Raw genomic sequence first — 24,197 nt, 5'->3', positions numbered from 1 at the left:
GCGCAGAATGTAGACGGCAGCACTTTCACTCGTGTGTGTGTGTGTGTGTGTGTGTGTGTGTGTTTGTACATGTATGGGGGGTGTTCCGCCCGATTGACTACATACTCAAAATATATTCCACCAGCCTGGCCATTTGCCCACACAGCTTTCTGCAACTGTTTTGGGCCGGAAGGGCATCACACTGGTCCAGTCTCGGGAGGGCGGGGTGGAGTCCACATCCACTAAGAGTCTTCACGGCCGGAGCTCCCCAACCTGAGACGCCCTGGCCCGGCAGGGGCTACCTGGTGCCGCCGTCCCACTCAAATTAGTGAATCGGGCGACAGTACCCCGCCTCTCAGAGCCACCAAGCACCGTACAGGATTCAAACAGCACCTGGCCGCGCCCCTCCGCTGGGCCGCGGCGAGAAGATGGCGGCACTGGCCACGGGATCCGACGGTCACTCTTCTCCGCGCCCTTGACTAGCGCTCGCGGTCGCGCCACCTACCTTGCTAGTCGGGGTGGGGCGCCGCGCACGGGGGCGGGCAGGAGCGGTGACGGGCAGCTGCGGCTACCAATCAGCCCAGAGGAACCCGGCCCGCGTCCAATCCGGGCCGAGGTGCCGGGAGAAGGTAGGTTGCAGGCAGGCCGCGCATGTGGTAGAAGCGGAACCGCTGCCCCTCGCCTGCTCCTTGGACCCTCGCGAGCTCTGCACGGCGGGACTTCGGCGCCCGCTTGAAGACGCGGAGGAGGGAGGGGGCTTTAGGGCTGAGCGGCCGCCGGCCCGTCCGACTCGCGACCTGCGCCGAGAGTGCCTCTTGCAGCGGTGCGGACTCCTCCCCCCCGCCAGTGCCCCCCGCCGCCCCCCGCGACGGGCTGTCTCCTCAAAAGGGGACTCTTTCAGCGGCTGCTGCGGCGGAGATGAAGAGCTGGCCGAGCACTGAGACGAGCTCGGGGCCGGTCAATTAGGGACGTCTCGGGGAGGCCGCCTGCCCTTTCCTTTGGGCCTTCTGCCCTGCAAAGGAGGCCTCGCACGCCTTCAGGCGCACGCGGGGCGCGGGGACTCCAGGGTCCGGGCGAGGCGCTCGCCGCTCTCCGCAGCGCTATGTTTCCGCGGAGGCCGCCAGGCCCCCTGACCGCCTGGCTGGCGGGCGCCGCGGCGGCGGGGGCGGCGGCGGCGGCGGCGGGGGCCGCGGGGGTGCGGACCGGGGGCCTGCTGGGCCTGCTGGCCAATCAGTGCCGCTTCGTGACGGGCCTGCGCGTGCGGCGCGCGCAGCAGATCGCGCAGCTCTACGGCCGCCTGTACTCCGAGAGCTCCCGCCGCGTCCTGCTGGGCCGCCTCTGGCGCCGGCTGCGGGGCCGCCCCGGCCAGGCCCCGGCTCTCATGGCGGCTCTAGCCGGCGTCTTCGTGTGGGACGAGGAGCGGATCCAGGAGGAGGAGATGCAGAGGTGAGCCGGCGTGGAGGCTGGGGCGCTGCGCCTGGGGTGGGGGGGGTGAGGTCTGCCGTGATCATGTCGCTTACCTGGAGGTAGTTTCAGTGGCAATGCAGCTTGATTCTGTTTCAGCCACTTTATTATTAGTAGTATATTTTTTATTGCCCCTACATGTTCACTTGTTTTGTAGGGTTAGCAATAATTCATTTGCAAGTGCACATGAATGTTGGGGGGCGCTGGACTTTGAGGAACATGGCACTAAAATAAACAACATGAACATGACTTGACAGTAAGCGTGATTTTAAATACACTCTAAAAAAAAAGAGATTGTTACTGCGATTTAAGAAGATCGTTATGCAATTTGAAAAAACCCATCATTTTCTATGTAACTTTTCTTTTTTTCCCATATGCAACTTTAAGGAGAATATCAGGAGAGCTGTTAGGTGTTTGTGTCTTTCCTTGGCCGAATTAAGAATTAGATTAGGCTTTTTGCCACTTTAACTGGAATTTAGGGAGGATGTTTCGGTACACTCTGAAGTCACACTGTCGTCATCAAAACTTTGCTGTGAGAACTGCCATTTGTCACTTCCAGTTAATCTGTTTCTAAACCTGAGCCCTTGTGGTTTACAAGTAATATCAAGGGGGGAAATCTCGCTTTAGCAGTTGCTTACTTGTCTGTCTTTCTCCTCCTCCTTTTTTTTTCTCTTTTCTTTTACTTTCCCTATTGTCTCTAGGGTTTCAGTGCTCCAGGCTGACTTAAATTAAAAAAAAAACTATTTTATTATTTTTTTATATTTATTTTCTCTTCTGTTGCCCTTGTTTTTTATTGTTGTTGTAGTTATTATTGATGTCGTTGTTAGAACAGAGAGAAATGGAGAGAAGAGGGGAGACGGGGGTGGGGGGTGTGATGGGGGGGGAAAGACCTGCATTCCTGCTTCACTGCCTGTGAAGCGACTCCCCTGCAGGTGGGGAGGGGGGGCGGCTCGCTGGTCTTTGGACTTTGCGCCATGTGCGCTTAACCCGCTGAGCTAGTCCCTTTATTTATTTAATCAGAGCACTGTTCAGCTCTGGCTTGTGGTGGTGCAGGGGATTGAACCTGGGACTTTGGAGCTTCAGACATGAGAGCCTGTTTGCATAACTATTAGGCTATCTACCCTTCGCCATATTTATTTTATTTTTTTAGAGAGATACAAACCAGAGCACTGCTCAACTCTAGCATATGGTGGTGTGGGGGATTGAACCTGCGACTTTGGAGCCTCATGCATGAGAATCTGTTTGTATAACCATTATGCTATCTTCCCCACCTGGCTGGAGTGAGATAGAGATACAGAAAGACAACCACAGCACCAGCTTGCTGAGTCCTTCAGTGTGGTGGAGGCCAATGGCTTTTTAACTGCATCCTTTATTTATTTATGACAGATATTAGAGAGAGAATTAGACATTACTCTGGTACACATACTGTCAGGGATTGAATTTGGGACTTGGTGCTTCAGAATTCAACCCCTTTTTCTGCTGCACCCCTTCCTACATTAATTTTTTTTTCCTTTCCATATCAGACCATTGTTAATCTCTGATTTATGGTGGTGCAGTGGATTGAACCTCAACTTTTAGGCCTTGGGCATGAGAGTCTCTTTGCAAAATCATTATGCTACCTACCCCATCCCTTTAACTGTATTTTTTTTTCTTTCCCTCCAGGATTATCTCTGGGGCTGGGTGCCTGTACTATGAATTCACTGCTCCTGGAGGCCATTTCCCCCCATTTTTGTTGCCCTTATTGGATAGAATAGAGAAATTGAGAGAGGAGGGGAAGACAGAGAAGGGGGAGAGAAAGATAGACACCTGCAGACCTGCTTCACTTTGAAGTGACACCCCCCCCCAAGTGGGGAGCCTGGGGCTCAAACCATGATCATGGTCCTTGCACTTTGTGCCATGTGTGCTGAACTCGCTGTGCCAATGCCAGCCCCCCAATGGTATTTTTTAATATATATTTTTAATATTTATTTATTTATTTATTTCCTTTTTGTTGTCCTTGTTTCTATTGTTGTTGTAGTTATTGTTGTTGATGTCATTGTTGACAGAGAAATGGAGAGGGGAGGGGAACACAGAGAGGGGAAGAGAAAGACAGACACCTGCAGACCTGCTTCACTGCCTGCAGTTGGGGAGCCAGGGGCTGGAACTGGTATCCTCATGCTGGTCCTTGCGCTTTGTGCCATGTGCACTTAACCTGCTGCGCTACCACCCAACTCCCTATATTTATTTATTTTTTAAAATATTTATTTTATTTATTCCCTTTTGTTGCCCTTGCTGTTTTTTTTTTTTTTTTTATTGTTGTAGTTATTATTGTTGTTGTCATTGTTGGATAGGACAGAGAGAAATGGAGAGAGGAGGGGAAGACAGAGAGGAGGAGAGAAAGATAGACACCTGCAGACCTGCTTCACCGCCTGTGAAGCGACTCCCCTGCAGGTGGGGAGCCGGGGCTCGAACCGGGATCCTTATGCTGGTCCTTGTGCTTTGTGCCACCTGCGCTTAACCCGCTGCGCTACAGCCCGACTCCCCCTATATTTATTTTTTTATAAGAAAGATAGGAGAGAGAGAAAGAACCAGACATCACTCTGATACATGACTCCCAGGGATTGAACTCAGAACCTCATGCTTGAGAGTCCAATGCTTTATCCACTGTGCCACCTCCTGGACCACCCTAAATGTTATTCTTTTTATTTTTATTTTTTATTTTTATTTAAGAAAGTATTAATTAACAAAACCATAGGGTAGGAGGGGTACAATTCCACACAGTTCCCACCGCCCAATCTCCATAACCCACTCCCTCCCCTGATAGCTTTCCCATTCTCTATCCCTCTGGGAGCATGGACCCAGGGTCATTGTGGGTTGCAGAAGGTAGAAGGTCTGGCTTCTGTAATTGCTTCCCCGCTGAACATGGGCGTTGACTGGTCGGTCCATACTCCCAGTCTGCCTCTCTCTTTCCCTAGTAGGGTGTGTCTCTGGGGAAGCTGAGCTCCAGGACACATTGGTGGGGTCTTCAGTCCAGGGAAGCCTGGCCGGCATCCTCACGACATCTGGAACCTGGTGACTGAAAAGAGAGTTAACATACAAAGCCAAACAAATTGTTGAGCACCTAAATGTTATTCTTAAAGTGTGTTTCTTTTTACTCGTTCTTTCTCCTTTCCCTAAACTCTGGAACTGTATTTCAGGAATTTAGCATAATCCTCTTCTGATTAATTTCACTTGAATCTACTTGTTCTAGATGTTTCTTCTTTCTGCATTTTTGTCTAGGTTAAAAGTGGAGATGATATCACTATCAAAGCTTACATTGTGACCTATTTGAAGGTGTATCACCTAAGAGAACAGGCAGCTATTTGTACAAAACGTGAATTATAGATAAGTGGAAATTTGTCTTAAGGACTAGTATAGTATTTTTCCTAGCAGGGTAGATGACCATTTTGTGAATGCAATTTAAAAATTATAACCTTGAACAATTTTTCTCATGGCAATGTTAAGATATCAAAGCATGGTAGGGAGCCTATTTCCTGTCAGTATTTTTTTGGCTACTTATTACTATTTTACTTTTTTTTTTTTTTCCCCACAATCCTGCTCAGCTCTGGCTTATGATGTTAAAACATTGGAACCTCAGGCATGAAAGTCTTGCATAACCATTATACCAGCTTCCCACACCCATATCTACTTCATATAATGAAACAGTGCGAGAAATAAATTATGATATGGAAACTTTTTTTTTACACTCAGCTCTGGTTTATGGTGATGTGAGGGATCAAACTGGGGACTTTGGAGCCTTAGGCTTGAGAGTCTCTTTTTTTTAATTTTATTTTTTGAGAGAGATGCAGGGAGAGAGACACACACAAGAGAGAAATACCAGAGCACTGCTCAGCTCTGGCTTATGGTGGTGCTGGGGGATTGAACCTGGGACTTAGGAGCCTCAGGCATGAGAGTCTGTTTTTATAACCATTATGCTATATGCTCTCTGCCTGCAGGGAAACTGTTTCATTGAGTAGTTTTCAGCTAACTTTGAATTTTCATTCTGTTTTTGACAATGCCTGTGTTTCCACAGTGATCATGCATGAGGGAAAATTCGTAGTTGGATCTGTCTGGGGAAGAGAAAGGCCAGTTGGGGAGACACTATTTTGGGGGTAGGAGTTAAATAGTGTTGGGGCATGGGAGGTAGATGACAATTTCAATGTGATTTTCTTGTTGCTGTTGTTTATGACCTTATAAATATTATTTAGGGGACCAGGCGGTAGTCCACCTGATTAAGTGCACATATCACCATGCGTGAGGACCTGGGTTCAAGCCCTCTGCTCCTCACCTGCAGGGGGTATGCTTCATGAGTGGTGAAGCAGCTCTATAGGTGTCTTATCTTTCTATCTCTCCGTCCCCTCAATTTCCCCCCCCCTCTCAATTTTTCTCTGTCTTGTCAAATAAAATAGGAGGGGAGGAGTAAATAGGGAAAAATGGCTCCTGGGAGTAGTGGAGTCATATTGCTGGCACTGAACCCTGGTGGCAATTAAAAAAAATATTGAGGGGGCCGGGTGGTAGTGCACCTGGCTAAGTGCACACATTAGATAGAATACATTAGGACCCAGGTTCAAGTCCCTGGTCTCTGCTGGACAGCGGCACACTCAGTTAAGTGCACATTTCATCAAGGGCTGGGACTCAGGTTTGAGCTCCTGCTCCCCACTTGCAGAGAAGACCCTTCACTCTCTTCATCACTCCCCTTCCCTCTCAATTTCTGTCTGTATCTAAAAGTAAAAAAAATAAAATTATTATTTAGGACCAGAAATAACATAATGGTTATGTAAAAATATTTACATGCCTGAGGCTCTGAAGTCCTCGGTTCAACCCCAGCACCATCATAAACCAGAGCTTAGCAGTGCTCTGGTTAAAAATAAATATTGGGTTGTCAGAGAAGTTACGACATATTTTTCTATGCAAAAATGCATCACGACTTGTCCAACAACCCAATAAATTTATTTACTTATTAACATGAAGGGTGGACTGGAATATCACTCTGGCACATTCAGGACTGGGTTTGAATTCAGGACCTCATGCTCTATCCACCCCCCATGTGTGTTTTTATGATGAATGGTACATCCTGGGCACTTTTTGGAGATAGAAGGGAGGAGAATACAGGAAATGAATGTGGTAAATATTTTAGCCAGTAATCACTACTCACTGTGATGTAGAGACTAGACCAGTCAGTAACCAGATGCAGTATGAGAGTGAGTGAGTGAGTGAGTGAGTGAGACAGAGTTTTAATTCAGGGGCTTTCACATGCACAGTACCTTGCATATGCATAGTACCACTAAGTGACATCACTGGCCAGGCTTTCTATTTTCTGGGTTTTTTTTAGAAAGTGGGAGAGACAGAGGAGAGATGGCCAAGGCCAGCACAGCTTCACCATCCCTGGAGTTCCTCCTCTGGTGCCATCTACGGTATTCCCATGCGATTTCTAGGCTACCAACTGTATCTTATGCACAGTAGTGCATTTGAAATAGTTCCAGTCTCCTATTTCTTTTTCTTCCTACTGTCTGAAAACTAGGGTCATTTGAAGCATTTTTGGTTCCAGTCCAGCTCCCAAGAGGTATTACTCTGGGTTTGACAGCTTTGTGATTTCAGAAGCTTAGATAAAGGCCAGTCAGAACACTTAGGTGGCTTTTCTCAGAACTATTTGTTACATGTTATAGCAAAGACTCTCAACATTTCCTTGTCCAGTTCATGCCTGAAAAATTAATCAAATTGTCCATCTTAAGATTTGTTTTTTAATGTTTGTTACCTTGAAAGGGAGCAAACAGAATGCTATTTAACTATATATTGGCTGTACAGTGGTTCCATAGATCTTTGTTATCTTTGTATTTTACTGAATAAGTATTCTGGTACAGGTGAACTTTTTTCTTTTTTTAAAAAAAGTATTTTATTTATTTTGTTTTTGAAAGAGATGCAGAGAGAAAGACACAGAGAAATACCAGAGCACTGCATAGCTCTGGTTTATTGTGGTGCGGGGATTGAACCTGGGACTTTATTGTGGTGCGGGGATTGAACCTAGCCTCAGGCATGAGAGTCTCAACCATTATGCTATCTACCCTGCCCACTTTTTCTTTTCCTGATACATGCATCCTCTTTATTTTTGTTATGTCTGGGGTGTCAGTACTCAAAGAGAGGGAAACCACAACATCATTCATTCTGGTGAGTCTGGCCTCAAACTTGGATGCACATGGCAAACAATGTGTTATTCAAGTGAGCTATTTCAGTGGCCCTATTTTTGTTTTAAAGGAGGTAATACTGATGTCATAGCTAGCTTAAAACATAGTACACTTTATTTCCTTTTTACCAGAGTGCTGCTTAGCTCTGGTTTATGGTGGGGGACTTTGGGGCCTCAAACATGAGGGTCCCTTTGCAGAACCATTATGTTATCTACCTCCACCCTGTTTTAATTTTGTTTTACCAGAGCTCTGCTCAGCTCTGGATGATAGTGGTATGGGGGATTGACCTGGGACTTTGGAGCCTCAGGCATGAGAGTTTTTGCATAGCCATTATGCTGTTTACCCCTGCCCACCTGTTTTAATTTTTTTTAAAGGATTTTATTTATTGATTGATGAGAAAGATAGGAGGAGAGAGAGAGAAAGAACCAGACATCACTCTGGTACATGTGCTGCTGGGACTTGAACTCAGGACCTCATGCTTGAGAGTCAAGTGCTTTATCCACTGCGCCACCTCCTGGACCACACCTGTTTTAATTAAAAAAAAAATTTTTTTTATTATATTTATTTTCCCTTCTGTTGCCCTTTTTAAAAAAAATTTTTTTAAAAATATTTATTTTCCCTTTTGTTGTCTTTGTTTAACGTTGTGGTTATTGATGTAGTTATTGGATAGGACAGAGAGAAATGGAGAGAGGAGGGGAAGACAGAGAAGGGGAGAGAAAGATAGACACCTGCAGACCTGCTTCACTGCCTGTGAAGCGACTCCCCTGCAGGTGGGGAGCCGGGGGCTCGAACTGGGATCCTTATGCTGGTTGTTGTGCTTTGGGCCACGTGCGCTTAACCGCTACGCTACTGCCTGACTCCCCTGTTTTAACTTTTAAGATTAAAATTATTAACTTATTACTGAAAGAAGAGCAGAGCAGTGCTACAGATTGAATTTAGAAACTCACCTTTTGAAGTCCTGTACATGTGTACATACACACAGATTTTATTTCATTACAGTTAGGTGATTTGGGGCTGTATCTTCAGTGGATTAAAATTTAAGTATGTTTTGGGAAAAGTCCTTCCCTCCCCTTCCACAGAGAGTGAAACATCACAGTGCTGAAGGAATGGAGCTGGAATTGAACCTGGTTCACGTGGCAAAGCAGAACACTATCCAAGTGAGCTATTTGCTGACCCTGACTTTTTCTCTTCTTTTTCTTTTCAGATAGACAGAAAAAAAACAAAACAAAACATAACACTGAAGCTGCCTTCAGTATTGTGGATACGAGACTCAAACTTGGGTGTGTGTGGGTGTGTGTGTAACAAAGAAAATATACTGTCAAAGTAAGCTATCTTGGTGGCCCAAGTAAATGAAAAAAAAAATTAAAGAACATTTAAAATGTTAAAAAAATTATTTATTCATTTATTTATTCCCTTTTGTTGCCCTTGTTATTTTATTGTTGTAGTTATTATTGTTGTTGTCATTGTTGGATAGGACAGAGAAATGGAGAGAGGAGGGAAAGACAGAGAGGGGGAGAGAAAAATAGACACCGCCTGTAAAGTGACTTCCCTGCAGGTGTGCAGTCAGGGCCTTGAATTGGGATCCTTATGCCAGTCCTTGTGCTTTGTGCCACATGCGCTTAACCCATTGTGCTACTTACTGCCTGACTCTCAAAATATTTTTTTATTAGTGAGAGAGAATATATATGAACCAGAGCATCACTGTGGCATGTGCAGTGCTAAAATGGAACTCAGGATCCTGTGCTTAAAAGCATTAACACTTTATTCACTTGTACACAGGGCCACAGGGGAATGAACATCTTAGTGGCCTGGGATATTGTACAGTGACTAGAATGTTGGACTTAAAAGCATAAATTCCTGAGTTCACTCTCTCTAGTCTTGCATATGTGATGATCTGGTTTCTCTTAACTTTCTTGTGGGCTTCCCAAATTCTACATATACTCTTTCCTAAAAGGGATTTGTTTGAAAACTAAAATTGATTTGCTCTACTATTTTGAGTTCTCCCTGACATCTTAAGCTCTCTACAGCATTTTCAGGTACATAAAGGAGGTGAAGATTCCTCCAAAAATTAGTCTTGGGAGCCGGAAAGTAGCACACTTCATTGAGTGCACATGTTACCATGCGCAAGGACCTGGGTTCAAGCCCCTAGTCTCCACTTGCAGAGAAGAAGCTTTCACAAGTGGTGAAGCAGGGCTTTCGTTGTCTTTTTCTCTCCCTTCTCTCACCCCACTCAACTTTTCTCTGGCATATATCAAGTAAATAATAACAATATAAAAAATAGACTTTAGGGAGTCAGCAGTAGTGCAGCAGGTTAAGGGCACGTGGCGCAAAGTGCAAGGCCCAGTGTAAGGATCCTGGTTCGAGCCTCTGGCTCCCCACCTGCAGGGGAGTCGCTTCACGGGCGGTGAGGCAGGTCTGCAGGTGTTTTTCTCTCCCCCCCCACCCCCCCCATTTCTCTCTGTCCCATCTAACAATGATGACATCAACAACAATAATAACTACAGCAGCAATAGAAAACAAGGGCAACAAAAAGGGAAAAATAAATATAAAAAAAATTGACTTTAAAAAAATATCAGTCTTTGGAGCAGCATATTAACATATGCTAATTATGCTGTATTGATAGCATATTCATGGGTCTTTTTAAATTTCCCCATATCACGTACATATTTCCTCCAGGATAAAGTTAGCTGTTAGAAAAGCCATATTTTTACTTCTGGGGATTCTGAAGTTATATGTAGTAGAGTAGACTGACAAAGTATTACATTTTGTTCAAATGTTACATTCTTACTCCCATTTTTTTCACACTGTGATGGTAATTATGACTTCCACAAGAGCAAAGTGAATGTGTTTTGAACATGTAAATGTCCTTTTATTTTTAAAAAGATAGCACCCTTTTCAGATCTTCTGATGTTCATTGGTAGTTGGAATGAAAAGTAGTCTCAAATAGTTGAAGCAATATTGGTTAAGAAATAAATCATTGGGAGTCAGGAGGTACCGCAGCATGTTAAGTGCATGTGGCGCAAAGTGCAAGGACCAGTTTAAGGATCTAGGTTAGAGCCCCTGGCTCCCCACCTGCAGGGAATTCGCTTCACAGGCGGTGAAGCAGGTCTGCAGGTGTCTTTCCCTCCCTCTGTCTTCCCTTCTTCTCTCCATTTCTTTCTGTCCTACCCAACAACATCAATAACAACAACAATAACTACAACAATGAAACAAGGGCAACAAAAGGGAATAAATAAATACTAGAAAAAAAGAAAGAAATCATTATTATTTTAAATTTATTTATTTTCCCTTTTGTTGCCCTTGTTTTTTATTGTTGTAGTTATTGTTGTTATTGATGTCATCGTTGTTAGATAGCACAGAGAGAGAAATGGAGAGAACAGGGGAAGACAGAGAGGGGAGAGAGATAGACACCTGCAGACCAGCTTTACCGCTTGTGAATCGACCCGCCCCTGCAGGTGGGGAGCTGGAGACTCGAACCGGGATCCTTACTCCAGTCCTTGCGCTTCGTGCCATGTGCACTTAACCCTCTGCGCTACCGCCCAACTCCCTATTACTATTTTTACCATAGCACTGCTCAGGTCTGGTTTATGGTGGTGTGGGGATTGAACCTGGGACTTCGGAGCCTCAGGCATGAGAGTCCCTATTATGCTATCTACCCCCACCCAGAAATAATTCTTTTTTTTTTTTAATTGATTTTTAAAAACTATTTATTTATTTATTTTTAAAGATATTTATTTATTTATGTATTTATTCCCTTTTGTTGCCCTTGTTGTTTTTATTGTTATAGTTATTATTGATGTCGTCGTTGTTGGATAGGACAGAGAGAAATGGAGAGAGGAGGGGAAGACAGAGGGGGAGAGAAAGATAGACACCTGCAGACCTGCTTCACCGCCTGTGAAGTGACTCCCCTGCAGGTGGGGAGCCGGGGGCTCGAACCGGGATTCTTAAGCCGGTCCTTGCATTTGGCGCCATGTGCGCTTAATCCTCTGAGCTACCGCCCGACTCCCTCTTTATTTATTTATTTTGAATAGAGACATAGAGAAATTGTGAGGGGAGGGGGAAAGTGCGGGAGAAAGAGACAGAGAGACACCTGCAGACCTGCTTCACCACTTGTGAAGCTTTCCCCCTGCAGGTGGGGACCAGGGGTTTGAACCCAGGTCCTTGCACACCATAATGTGTGTGCTTAACCAGGTGTGCCTCCGCCTGCCCCCAAATAAATCATTCTTAATAACATCTTGTATCTCATTAACCTACCAACTACATGAAAATTTGAGAATAGAAGCAATTTTTAAAAAGTTACTTTGACTCACAGTTGTGAACTTAGAAATCAGGTATTTTAATGCTTAATCTAGTATGTTATCCAACTGACCTTAGTTAAATAATCAAACAAATAATTTTTAGTCACTATTTCCGGAGTTAACTGACATTCTTTGAGCCCAGGGTAAATCTTGTGGAAAAACACATTAGTGATTTTTGATTGCCGTGAACAGTTAAAATACAAGAACAAAAAGAGGAAGGAAGTTAAGAAACATAAAAAACTATAGGCAACTGTTTTACTAACCTCTCTTTAAATTTTTTTCTCTCTTTTAATTTTTTTTTTTTTGCCTCCAGGGTTATTGCTGGGGCTCCTACAAATCCACTGCTCCTGGAGGCCATTTTCCCCTTTTGTTGCCTTTGTTGTTTGTTGTTGTTGATGCTGCCATTGTTATTGGATAGGACAGAGAGAAATTGAAAAAGAGAGGACAGAGAGGGAGAGAAAAAGATAGACACCTGCAGACCTGCTTCGCACTTGTGAGGCGACCTCCCTGCAGGTGGGGAGCCTGGGACTGGAACCGGGATCCTTCCTCCAGTCCTTGCTCTTTATGCCATGTGCGCCTAACCCTCTGCGCTACTGCCTGAGCCACCTCTTTTAAATATTTTTAAGAAAGATTTATTTAGGAGGCTGGGCAGTGGCGTACCAGGTTAAGTGCACAATGTGCAAAATGCAAGGACCTGCACAAGGATCAAGGTTCAAGCCCTGGGCTCCCCACCTGCAGGGCGGTCGCTTCACACGTGGTGAAGCAGGTCTGCAGGTGTCTTTCTCTCCCCCTCTCTGTCTTCCCTTCCTCTCTCCATTTCTCTCTGTCCTATCCAACAACAATGACATCAATAACCACAACAATGACAAAAAAGCAAGTGTTGGGTATTGTACAGATGTGGTTGAGTTAGGCAGGACCCACAAACGACCATATTTCCATGCGAGTATTATTATTTACATATCAATCTTCTGCCTGGTTTTAAAAATGACTCCTCTGCCACCACATTACCTCCTCAGGGTATTGCCCATTCTGCGAGCTAAAAAACTATAGCAACCATTGCTACAGACGCTTTCTACCTTCCCAGAGTGCCTTGTTTTATCCACCCTCTTTCCTAGCCACTTCCGGAATTCTCCTATAAAAGTCACTCCTGTTTCTGCTCTCTCTTTTTTTTCTCTTCCGAGTCCTGACCTGGAGAAGGGCTGGCGTGCATAGCGGGTGGTGGCCATTTTGCTAGCTCCACATGGCCTAAACCTGCTGTGCTCACACCTGATTCTGGAGCGTCTGCATGAATAAAGATTTGCGTTCCGGCTCTGCCAAGAGTTGCTGGTTTTTTCTCTCTCCTGCAACACTAGTCCAGCAAGCAAGGGCAACAAAAGGGAAAATAAAAAATAAATAAATAAATTGATTTGAGAGGAGTTGGGCGGTAGCACAGTGGGTTAAGCACAGGTGGCGCAAAGCACAAGAACTGGCATAAGGATCCCAGTTGGAGCCCCTGGCTCCTCACCTGCAGGGGAGTCCCTTCACAAGTGGTGAAGCAGGTCTGCAGGTGTCTTTCTCTCCCCCTCTCTGTCTTCCCTATCTTTCTCCATTTTTCTCTGTCCTATCCAACAACATCAATAACAACAACAATAAAACAACAAAGGCAACAAAAGGGAATAATATAAAACAAAATTTATTTGAAAAATTTAAGATTATTTTTATTCATTAATTTACCAATAACTGGTTAGTTAATAAGCTAGTTGATGTCTTCTGTTTATTTATTTATTTATAAAAAGGAAACACTGACAAAACCATAGGATAAAAGGGGTATAACTCCACACAATTCCCACCACCAGAACTCCATATCCCATCTCCTCCCCTGATAGCTTTCCTGTTCTTTAACCCTCTGGGAGTGTGGATCCAAGGTCATTTTGGGATGCAGAAGATGGAAGGTCTGGCTTCTGTAATTGCTTCCCCACTGAACATGGGTGTTGACTGGTAGATCCATATTCCCAGCCTGCCTCTCTCTTTCCCTAGTGGGATAGGGATCTGGGGAATTGGAGCTCCAGGACATATTGGTGGGGTTGTCTGTCCAGGGAAGTCTGGTTGGCTTCTGTTTATTTTTTTTCATGCCATCTGGTTCTCTCTCAGACATTGTACTTGTGTGAGTTCACTTCTGGCAGAATATTTTCTTTTTTTCTTTAAAGATCGAAGGGGGTGGGAAGAGGGTAGTGAGGAGTAGGAGGTACACCATAGTTTTGCCACTTGTGAAGCTTCCCCTTTACGTGGCCAGGGATTCCAACTTGAGTTTATGCACACCGTAAAGTGTGCCTTCTACCAGGTGAGCCATCTCCCAGTCTTTCATTTCTACATATGTCTCATAACAATTATACTAGTTCCAAGATTCCTTTAAAGGAGTCTGTCCTTTCTTTCTCTCCCTTTCTCCCTTTCTTTCTTCCTCTTTCCCTCCATCCCTCTCCCTTCCCCTCTCTTTTCTCTTTCTTTCTTTGCCTTCAGGGTTATTGCTGAATTTGATGCCAGCACTATGAATCTACTGCTCCCCCCATTTTATTGGATAGGATAGAGATAATTTGAGAGAGGAGGGGGAGATAGATAAGGAGAGAGGAAGATAGACACCTGCATATCTGCTTCACCACTTGTGAAGCATCCCCCGTAGGTGGGGAGCTGGGGGCTCCAACTTGGATCTTTGCGCAGGTCCTTGCTCTTAATACTGTGTGTGCTTAATTGGGTGTGCCACTGCATGGTCCCCTCTCCCCTTTCTTTGTCTTTGCTGAGGCTTCACTATTTGAGGTCAACTTTTAAAATTTATTTATTTATTTTCCCTTTTGTTGCCCTTGTTTTTTTATTGTTGTAGTTATTGTTGCTGTCGTTGTTGTTGGATAGGATGGAGAGAGGAGGGGAAGACAGAGAGGGGAAGAGAAAGATAGAGATACCTGCAGACCTGCTTCACTGCCTGTGAAGCAACTCCCCTGCAGGTGGGGAGCCGGGGCTTGAACCCAGATTCTTATGCTGGTCCTTGTGCTTCTCGCCATGTGCACTTAATCCACTGTGCCACCACCCGGCTCCCAACTTTTTTTTTTTTTTTTTTTTTTACCAGAGCACTGTTCAGCTCTGGTTTATGGTGTTATGGGGTATTGAACCTAGGACTATGGAGTCTCAGGCATGAGAGTTTCTTATTTATTTATTTATTTATTTATTTATTTATTTATTTATTTATTTACTACCAGAGCACTGTTCAGCTCTGGCTTATGGTGGTGCAGGGGATTGAACCTGGGACTTTGGAGCCTCAGACATGAGAGTCTCTTTGCATAAGCATTATGCTATCTACCCCTGCCCGGGGTCAACTTTTTTCATAGAAGAGAGACAAAGGGAAAGACCATAGCACAGAAACTCCCTCTAATGTAGTGACAACCTACCCTTGTGCATGGCAAAGCAGTTGTACTACCAAAGTGAACTGTTTTGTCCTCCAAACATAGTTATACTTTTTTTTTGTGTGTGGTTATATACCTTCATTTCATCATACTTCTCAATCCTGCCTTTCTTAAATATCAGAATAACTTCAATTTTGGAGAAAGGGAAGCATTGACTGGCTTTCCTTGATCCTCTTACTAATCTGCTAGTTCTGTTACTATTTGAGGAATAATCTGTTTTGTCCTTTCTTCTCTTGAATACTTGCTAAGTCTCTCAGATGTCAGGGTTTAAGCAGTCATCTCACCCAAAGGAGATCTGGCTCAGCAGGCCAGTATGTATGCTGTATGGTGACTGCATTTCCACAGTGCAGTGTTCCTCTACTTTCTGTAGTACTATTGGAGGAATGGCTGCTGCGCCTTCACAAGATGTTTTAGTCCCTCTTTCAGTCTTAGTCTCATAATTTTAATCAAGGCTGCCTGTTGGCCTGTAATTACACAGGAGAGGCTGATTATGCAATGGCTTGATAGCTCCATACCACCTTGAGTTTCATAAGGCTGTAGAACTATATGATCATAGTTTCATAAAGTCATATAAGATTAATGTTCTTAAAATCTTGTTATGGGCTCCTTTCCCTTTCTCATTAATGAATAAAGTGAAGTCCTACTTATTAATTAGTTCTTTTATTAGCCCCTATATTATATATATATTTTACTTTTTATTTTTATCTTTATTTTTTAAAATTATTTCCTTTATTGGGGGATTAATGTTTTACAGTCGCCAATAAATAGAACAGTTTATACATATATAACATTTCTCAGTTTTCCACATAACAATACACCCCCCACTAGGTCATCTGTCATACTTTTCCAGGATGACCCCATTTTCACCACTTTTAAGCCACTTTTCATTGAGACAGAATGAGAGAAAGAGAATGAGACAGCACACACATGCACACCCAGGAGAGGGAGAAATACCGCAGCGCCAGACCTTCCCTGCTGTTATGGTGCCTGCTGTGGTGCTAAGGCTCAAGCCTGGGCTGCATACATGCCAAGAAGGTAATAACCAATGTAACTTTGGCCCCTGAATATCACTCTTATCACATAATAAACAGGGCAGGAATGGCCTCTTAAAATACTGGAGGGGGGAGCGGCTGTTAGCGCAGTGGGTCAAGCATATGTGGTGCAAAGCACAAGGACTGGTGTAAGGATCCCGGTTTGAGCCCCTGGCTCCCCACCTGCAGGGGATTGCTTCACAAGCAGTGAAGCAGGTCTGCAGGTGTCTCTCTTTCTCTTCCCCTCTGCCAAAACCCCCCCCCCCCAATTTCTCTCTGTACTATCCAGCAACAATGACAACAATAACAACAACAGCAAGGGCAACAAAATGGGAAAAAATGGCCTCCAGGAGCAGTGAATTCATATAGGCACTGAGCCCCAACGGTAACCTTGGTGGCACAAAAAAAAAAAAAAAAGAAAAAAAAAGTGGTGAAATCACACATGCATGGGGCTATGGTTCTGCAAAACAAGACATAAAAAAGAATAACATCCTCCTAGTTTTTTTTTTTTCAATTTACTATTTATTTAATTTTTTTCCAAAACACTGCTCAGCTCTGGCTTATGATGGTGCTGAGGATTGAACATGGAACTGGAACTTGAGCCTCAGGCATGAAAGTCTCTTTGCCTAGTCTCTATGCTATTTTCCCAGCCTCTGCCACCCGTTTTAAAGTGTTTTATAGGAAAAATGATGACTTACAAGATAGTTGTCACATGGGTATGATTTCTTACCTTTCTGTGTTAGGTGTCTGCACACCACTCCCACCACCAGTTTAGGCCGTCCTCTGCCATTGTACACTCAACCCTCACCCTCTGCCCCTACCCCACTCACTGCACCAGGGCATGCCTACTTTAAGTTTCACCATGTTTTACTTTTTCCTCCTAACTTCTGCAGTTCACCTCTAAATGAGATCATCTGGTGGTTATCCTTATCTAGCTGATCTCATTTAACATGAGATCACAAGTTTTGTGAGTTCTTTATATGTTTTGGGTATTAGCTTTGTCTGATGCTTGGCATGTAAAGATGTTCTCCCATTCTTTTTTTTTTTTCTTGCCTCCAGGGTTGTTACTGGGGCTCAGTGCCTGCACTATGCATCAATATCTTTCCATTGTTGTTGCTGTTATTGTTGGATAGAACAGAAATTGAAGGGGAAAGACACCTGCAGACCTGCTTCACCACTTGCGAAGTGACCCCCCCTGCAGGTGGGGAGCTGGGGGCTCAAACCAGAATCCTTGTGCCGGTCCTTGCACTTCACACTTTGTGCGCTTAACCTGGTGCTCCACTGCCCGGCCCCTCTTAAAGATGTTTCTGAAGCAAACTTGGTGGAGTGTTCTGCCAGTGTTTTCTCCTATGTATTTGATGACTTCTGGTCTAACATCCAAGTCTTTGAATCATTTGTAGTTGACTTTTGAATCATTTGTAGTTGAACGGTAGTATGTAGTGGTCATGTTTCATTCTTATGCACATTTCAACTCAATTTTCCCAGCACAATTTGTTGAAAACTTTCCTTTCTTCATTGTTTTGGGCCTCTGTTAAAAATTAGTTGTCCATAGCTGTGGAGGCTCAATTCTATTCTACTGGTGTCTGTGCCTGTCTGTCTCTTTCTCTCTCTTTCTTTTATAGTACTAGGCAGTTTTGTTTATAATAGCCCTGTAGTATAATTTTTAAAAAACTTCTTTATTGGGGGATTAGTGGTATACAGTCAATAGTAAAATACAATAGTTTATGCAGGCATAACATTTCCACATAACAATACAACCCCCATTAGGTCCTCATAACAATACAACCCCCATTAGGTCCTCCTGCCATCATGTTTCAGGACCTGCATCCTCACCCCCCCAGTATAATTTGAGGTCAGGAAATTTGATGCCTCCATTCTCCCCTACCACCATCCCCAACCCCGGATTGCTTTGACAATTCTCCAGTTCTAGATAAGTTTTTATTCTATTCCCTTGAACAAATTTGGTGGAACCTTGATAGGAATTACATTAAATGTGTATATGGCTCTGGTTTGGTCGTTTTAATGTCATTCTCTCAATCCATGAGCATAGAATGCCCTTCCATTTCTTAGTGTCTTTTTCTGCTTCTTTTAGTAGTGACTCATAGTTTTCAATGAACAAGTCTTTTACTTCCTTTGTTAAGTTCATTCTTAGATACCAAATTGTTTTTGCTGCTATTATAAATGTGATTTTTTAAAAATATATTTTTATTTTCCCTTTTGTTGCCCTTGTTGGTTTTATTATGGTTATTATTGTTGTTCTTGATGTTGTCCTTGTTGGATAGGACAGAGAGAAATGGAGAGAAGAGGGGAAGACAGAGAGGGGGAAAGAAAGACAGACACCTGCAGACCTGCTTCACCATCTGTGAAGAGACTCCTCTGCAGGTGGGGAGCCGGGGGCCAGAACTGGGATCCGTATGCAGGTCCTTGCACTTGGCGCCACCTGCACTTAACCCGCTACGCTACTGCCCAACTCCCAATTGATTTATTTTATAAAAAAATATTATTTAGACCTTATTTTATTTGATTAACAGAGAGAAATTGAGAGGGAGGGGAAGATGAAAGAGAACTGCAGCACTGCTTCATTGCTTATGATTCCCCCCCTGCAGGTGGGGACTGGGGACTTGAACCCAGGTCCTTGTGCATGGTAATACATGTATTTAACCAGATGTGCTACCACCTAGCCCAAGATTAATTTCTGTATTTTTTCTTTTTCCTCTTCTTTGCTATTTGTATAGAGGACTGCCGCTGATTTTTTTGTATATTGATTTTGCAGCCTGCTACCTTACTAGAAGAATGATAAATTAAGAATGATATTTACTTACTTACTGTTGAAGGGTGCTATACTAGTTCTGAGAAGTGCTATCTATTATTGGTGTCATATGATGCCTGAATATATTCTGAAAAGTCTAGTTGTGAGGGGTTGGGCAGTAGTGCAGTAGGTTAAGCGTACATGGTGCAAAGTGCAAGGACCGGCGTAAGGATCTTGGTTTGAACCCCTGGCTCCCCACCTGCAGGGGGGGGGTCACCTCATAGGCAGTGAAGCATGTCTGCAGGTGTCTGTTTTTCCCCCTCTCTGTGTGTCCCCCATTTCTCTTGTCCTATCCAACAACAGCATCAATGGCAACAATAGCAGTAACAACAATAACAAGGAATCTCATACTTGAGAGTCCAAAACTTTTGACTGTGTTATCTTCTGGGCCCATCAGGGTTAGTTTTTTTCTACATCCTCAACTCCTCAACAAAGAATTAGTTTCTAGTTTTTTCTTTTGTTTTTTCAAATGTAGATCATTTTCACCAGTTCTAGGTGGCATCACATTGCAGTTTTAATTTGCATTGCTCCAATGCAATGTTGAGCATCTTTTTCCCCCTCTGTATGAAGAAGAGACCATGTATTGTATCATTCTGTTTATAGGTTGGCAAGTTCACAGAAATAGAGTACATCTGCAGATAGGAGTTGCTGGGACTAGGGAAAGATAAATGGTGAAGTGGCTGCTGATTTTTTTTTTTTTTAATCAGTCTGCTGAGGGCATGCAGGGTGTACCATGTGTGTATGGCGGGGCATGTAGGGGGCCATAGGTCTTGTTTTTAGAGTTAGTAGTGATGGTGGTATAGCCTTATGGCTCTACTAGAAAGCACTGAATTATGTGCTATAAAGGAATTGATTCTTATGGAATGTGAATTAATGGGCTGTTGGAAAAGTCATGATATACTTTTGCATAGAAAAAATAGGGCACAACTTTTCCAACAACCCAGTATATTATGTGGAGTTGTACTCCTCCTATCCTATGGTTTAGTCAGTGTTTCCTTTTTCTAAGTAAAAAATTAAAAATACAATTAAAAAGAGAGAGAGAGAGAGAGAGAGAGAGGAAAGGGCCTGGCAGTGGCATGCATGGTTAAGTGCACGTGTTAGCATGCACTAGGGCATAGTCCCTACATGAGGGGTTGGGGGTGGGACTTCATAATCGGTGAAGTGGCGCTGCAGGTGATCCTCTCTATCCTCCCCTCAGTTTCTCTCTGTCCTATCAATTTAAATAAAGTGAGAGAGAGAGAGAGAGAAGCAGCTCAGCAGGTAGTTTAGAGCATTGGATTCAATCATGAGGTTTCAGTTTAGATCCCTGACATTGCACGTGCCAGAGTAATACTCTGCTTCTCTTCAATTGTTTAACGTTGTTGTTACTGACGTCGTCGTTGTTGGATAGGACAGAGAGGAATGGAGAGAGGAGGGGAAGACAGAGGGGGAAAAAAAGACAAGACACCTGCAGACCTGCTTCACCGCCTGTGAAGCGCCACCCCTGCAGGTGGGGAGCCGGGCCCGATCCTTCTGTGGGCCCTTGCGCTTTGTGCCACGTGCGCTTAACCCGCTATGCCACCGCTCAACCCCTCCATATAAATATTTTAAAAAGAAAAATCACCGGGAGTCGGGAGGTAGCACGACGGGTTAAGCGCACGTGGTGCTTTGACCGGCAGAAGGATCCCGGTTGGAGCCCTGAGCTCCCAACCTGCAGGGGAGTCGCTTCACAGGCGGTGAAGCAGGTCTGCAGGTGTCTTTCTCTCCCCTTCTCTGTTTTCCTCATCTCTCTCCATTTCTCTCTGTCCTACCCAACAATGACGATGTCAGTAACAACAACAATAACTACAACAATAAAACAACAAGGGCAACAAAAGGGACTAAATAAATATTAAAATATATATATATATATCCTGCCAATCTTTAAAAGAAAAAGAAAAATCAGGTGGTCCAGGAGGTGGCATGGTGGATACAGCAATGGACTCTCAAGCATGAGGACCCAAGTTCAATCCCTGGCAGAGTGATGTCTGGTTCTTTCTCTCTCTCTCTCTTCCTATCTTTCTCATGAATAAATAAAATCTCAAAAAAAAAAAAGAGAAAAATCAGCATTTTCATCCCTTTTAAGAAGGAGTATATTTGTATATTAATATATTTTCTCTCCTCTCATGCTTTTTAAGCATCTACTTATTTATTTCAGAGACCTACTTCACTGCTCTGAAGCTTCTTCCCAGCAGGTGGGGAGGCAGGGTTTGTATCCGCGTCCTTGTGCACGTGTGAGCTTAACCAGGTGTGCCGCTACCCAGGCCTTACCTTTTATTTTATTTTTTTAAATTATCTTTATTTATTTATTGGATAGAGTCATCCAGAAATTGAGAGGAGGGAGATACAGAGGGAGAGAGACAGACACCTGCAGACCTGCTTCATCACTCACAAAGCTTCCCCTCTATAGGTGGGACTGGGGGCTCAAACCTGGGTCCTTGTGCACTATAAAGTAACGTGTATGCTCAATCAGGTGTGCCACCACCCGGCCTGGCTCCTACCTTTATTTAATTTTTATAGGCAAGGTTTCAGCTAACTAGATATTACTTCCCTTTTTAGAGGTTTAGAAATAAGGACACATTAGTTTAATTTTCTAGCTACTGAATGTTGGAGTGGGATTCAAACTTAGGAACCCACTTTTTTATTTACTACTCTTATAAATGTATACCATTCTTACATGAGTCTTTTTTTATTTTAAAAAGACTTTATTTATTAATATTGGGGGTCAGACCATTACTCAGGTACATTTGATGCCAGGGATAGAACTTAGGACCTCATGCTTGAGAATTTACCTCCTGGACCATTATTATTTTTAGTATTTATTCTTATGTATGAGAGAGCTAGAGACAAGGAGGAGGGGAAGGAAGAAGAAGGGGAGGGCAGGGGAGGAGAGTTTGAAAAATAGAGAACCAGAGCATCACTCTGGCACATGTGGTGCCAGGGACTGAATTTACCACATGCTCGAGAGCCCAGTGGCTTATCCACTGTGCCACCCACTGCGCCACAATGAGAGACTGAGGCTCTCTTCATTAAAGAGCCCCCTCTCCCCTGCTCCTGCTTGAAGAATCAGGAACATCTTCAGTCACTGGTCTACAGCCAGATGTGCTGGGAGTTTCTGCTTCCTTGGTATTTATGACAAATAAAGGAAGTCAACCCAGTTCGCCTTCCTTCCTTCCTTCCTTCCTTCCTTCCTTCCTTCCTTCCTTCCTTCCTTCCTTCCTTCCGCACTTTCACCAGAGCACTGCTCAGCTGTGGCTTCTGGTGGTGTGGGAGATTCAACCTGGGTCCTTTGGAGCCTCAGGCATGAGACTTTTTTAAAAAAATTTATTTCTTTATTGGGGAATTAATGTTTACATTCAACAGTAAATACAATAGTTTGTACATGCAACATTCCCCAGTTTCCCATTTAACAATACAACCCCCACTATGTCATTTATCATCCTTCATGGACCTGTATTCTCCCCATCCACCCACCGACACACCCCAGAGTCTTTTACTTGGGTGCAATACGCCAATTCCAGTTCAGGTTCTACTTGTGTTTTCTTTTCTGATCTTGTTTTTCAATTTCTGCCTGAGAGTGAGATCATCCCATATTCATCCTTCTGTTTCTGACTTATTTCACTCAACATGATTTTTTCAAGGTCCATCCAAGATCGGCTGAAAATGGTGAAGTCACCATTTTTTACAGCTGAGTAGTATTCCATTGTGTATATAGACCACAACTTGCTCAGCCACTCATCTGTTGTCGGAGGTTTTTCTTCTTCAAATTCCATGGATGGGTGTCTCAGGCCCAGGCCCTGTTCTATCCGGCTTCTGGCCACAGGTTTTACTGCTAATTCCAGTGGAGGGTGGGTGGTAAAGCCAGTAGCCCCCTGGGTCCCACGTATTCCAATGGAGATTGGTAAAGGCCCTTACATCATGAGTCTTTCTCTCTCTCTCTCTCTTTCTTTCTTTCTTTCTTTCTTTCTTTCTTTCTTCTTCTTTTTTTTTTTTTTAAATATTTATTCCCTTTTGTTGCCCTTGTTGTTTTATCGTTGTAGTTATTGATGTCGTTGTTAGATAGGACAGAGAGAAATGCGGGGGGGGGGGGAACAGAGGGGGGAGAAAAAGAGAGACACCTGCAGACTTGCTTCATTGCTTGTGAAGTGACTCCCCTGCAGGTGGGGAGCCGGGGGCTCGAACTGGGGTCTTTACACCGGTCCTTGCGCTTTGTGCCACCTGCGCTTAACCTGCTGCCTTACCACCCGACTCCCACATAAGTCTTTCTATGGGCATTTCATTATACAGGAGTAACTAACCATCTGCTCTGTACCTGTTTTTCTATTTGCTAGATCCATTGATGAGATGAGACGGTTGGAGGAAATGTCATGTATGTTTCATAGCCCTGGAGTTGGACGCCACCCTCCAGAACCAAAAACCGAAAAAGAAGGGAATGAAGATTCTGGGAGCAAAGAGCAACCATGGGAAATGGTGATGGATAAGAAACACTTTAAGCTGTGGCGACGCCCAATTACAGGCACCCACCTTTACCAATACAGAGGTGAGCCTTGATTAGCTTGTTAGTGTCATCCAGGGTTGCTCTGTCTCAGTAGAGGACTTCTCTAGACTGTTCTGTGATAATTTCATAATTGGTGTTTTTATTTGTTTGGTTTTTTTTTTTTTTTTTCCTCCAGGGTTATTGCTGGGCTCGGTGCCTGCACCATGAATCCACCGCTCCTGGAGGCCATTTTTTCCCCTTTTTGTTGCCCTAGTTGTTGCAGCCTTGTTGCGGTTATTATTGCCATTGTTGACATTGCTTTGTTGTTGGATAGGACAGAGAGAAATGGAGAGAGGAGGGGAAGACAGAGAGAGAGAGAGAGGGGAGCAGACCTGCTTCACCGCCTGTGAAGCGACTCCCCTGCAGGTGGGGAGCCGGGGGCTCGAACTGGGATCCTTACGCCGGTCCCTGCGCTTTGCGTCACGTGTGC

General features: G+C 44.1%; 1 protein-coding gene across 1 annotated transcript in view; it reads left to right on the top strand.

Moving 5' to 3' along the window:
• Positions 1-610: 610 nt before the first annotated feature.
• STARD7 (StAR related lipid transfer domain containing 7) overlaps positions 611-24,197 on the top strand; it is a 34,896-nt gene continuing 11,309 nt past the window's right edge. The window contains exons 1-2 of the mRNA XM_007529878.3: positions 611-1,425; positions 23,562-23,770. Coding sequence (XP_007529940.2) covers positions 1,082-1,425; positions 23,562-23,770 — 553 coding nt within the window. The 5' untranslated portion in view covers positions 611-1,081. The remainder of the gene's footprint in view (positions 1,426-23,561; positions 23,771-24,197) is intronic.

This window comes from Erinaceus europaeus, chromosome 3 (genome assembly GCF_950295315.1).
Source record: "Erinaceus europaeus chromosome 3, mEriEur2.1, whole genome shotgun sequence".
Taxonomy (NCBI): Eukaryota; Metazoa; Chordata; class Mammalia; order Eulipotyphla; family Erinaceidae; genus Erinaceus; species Erinaceus europaeus.
The sequence above is the reverse complement of the archived record's forward strand: the minus strand, read 5'-3'. Positions and strand labels throughout refer to the sequence as shown.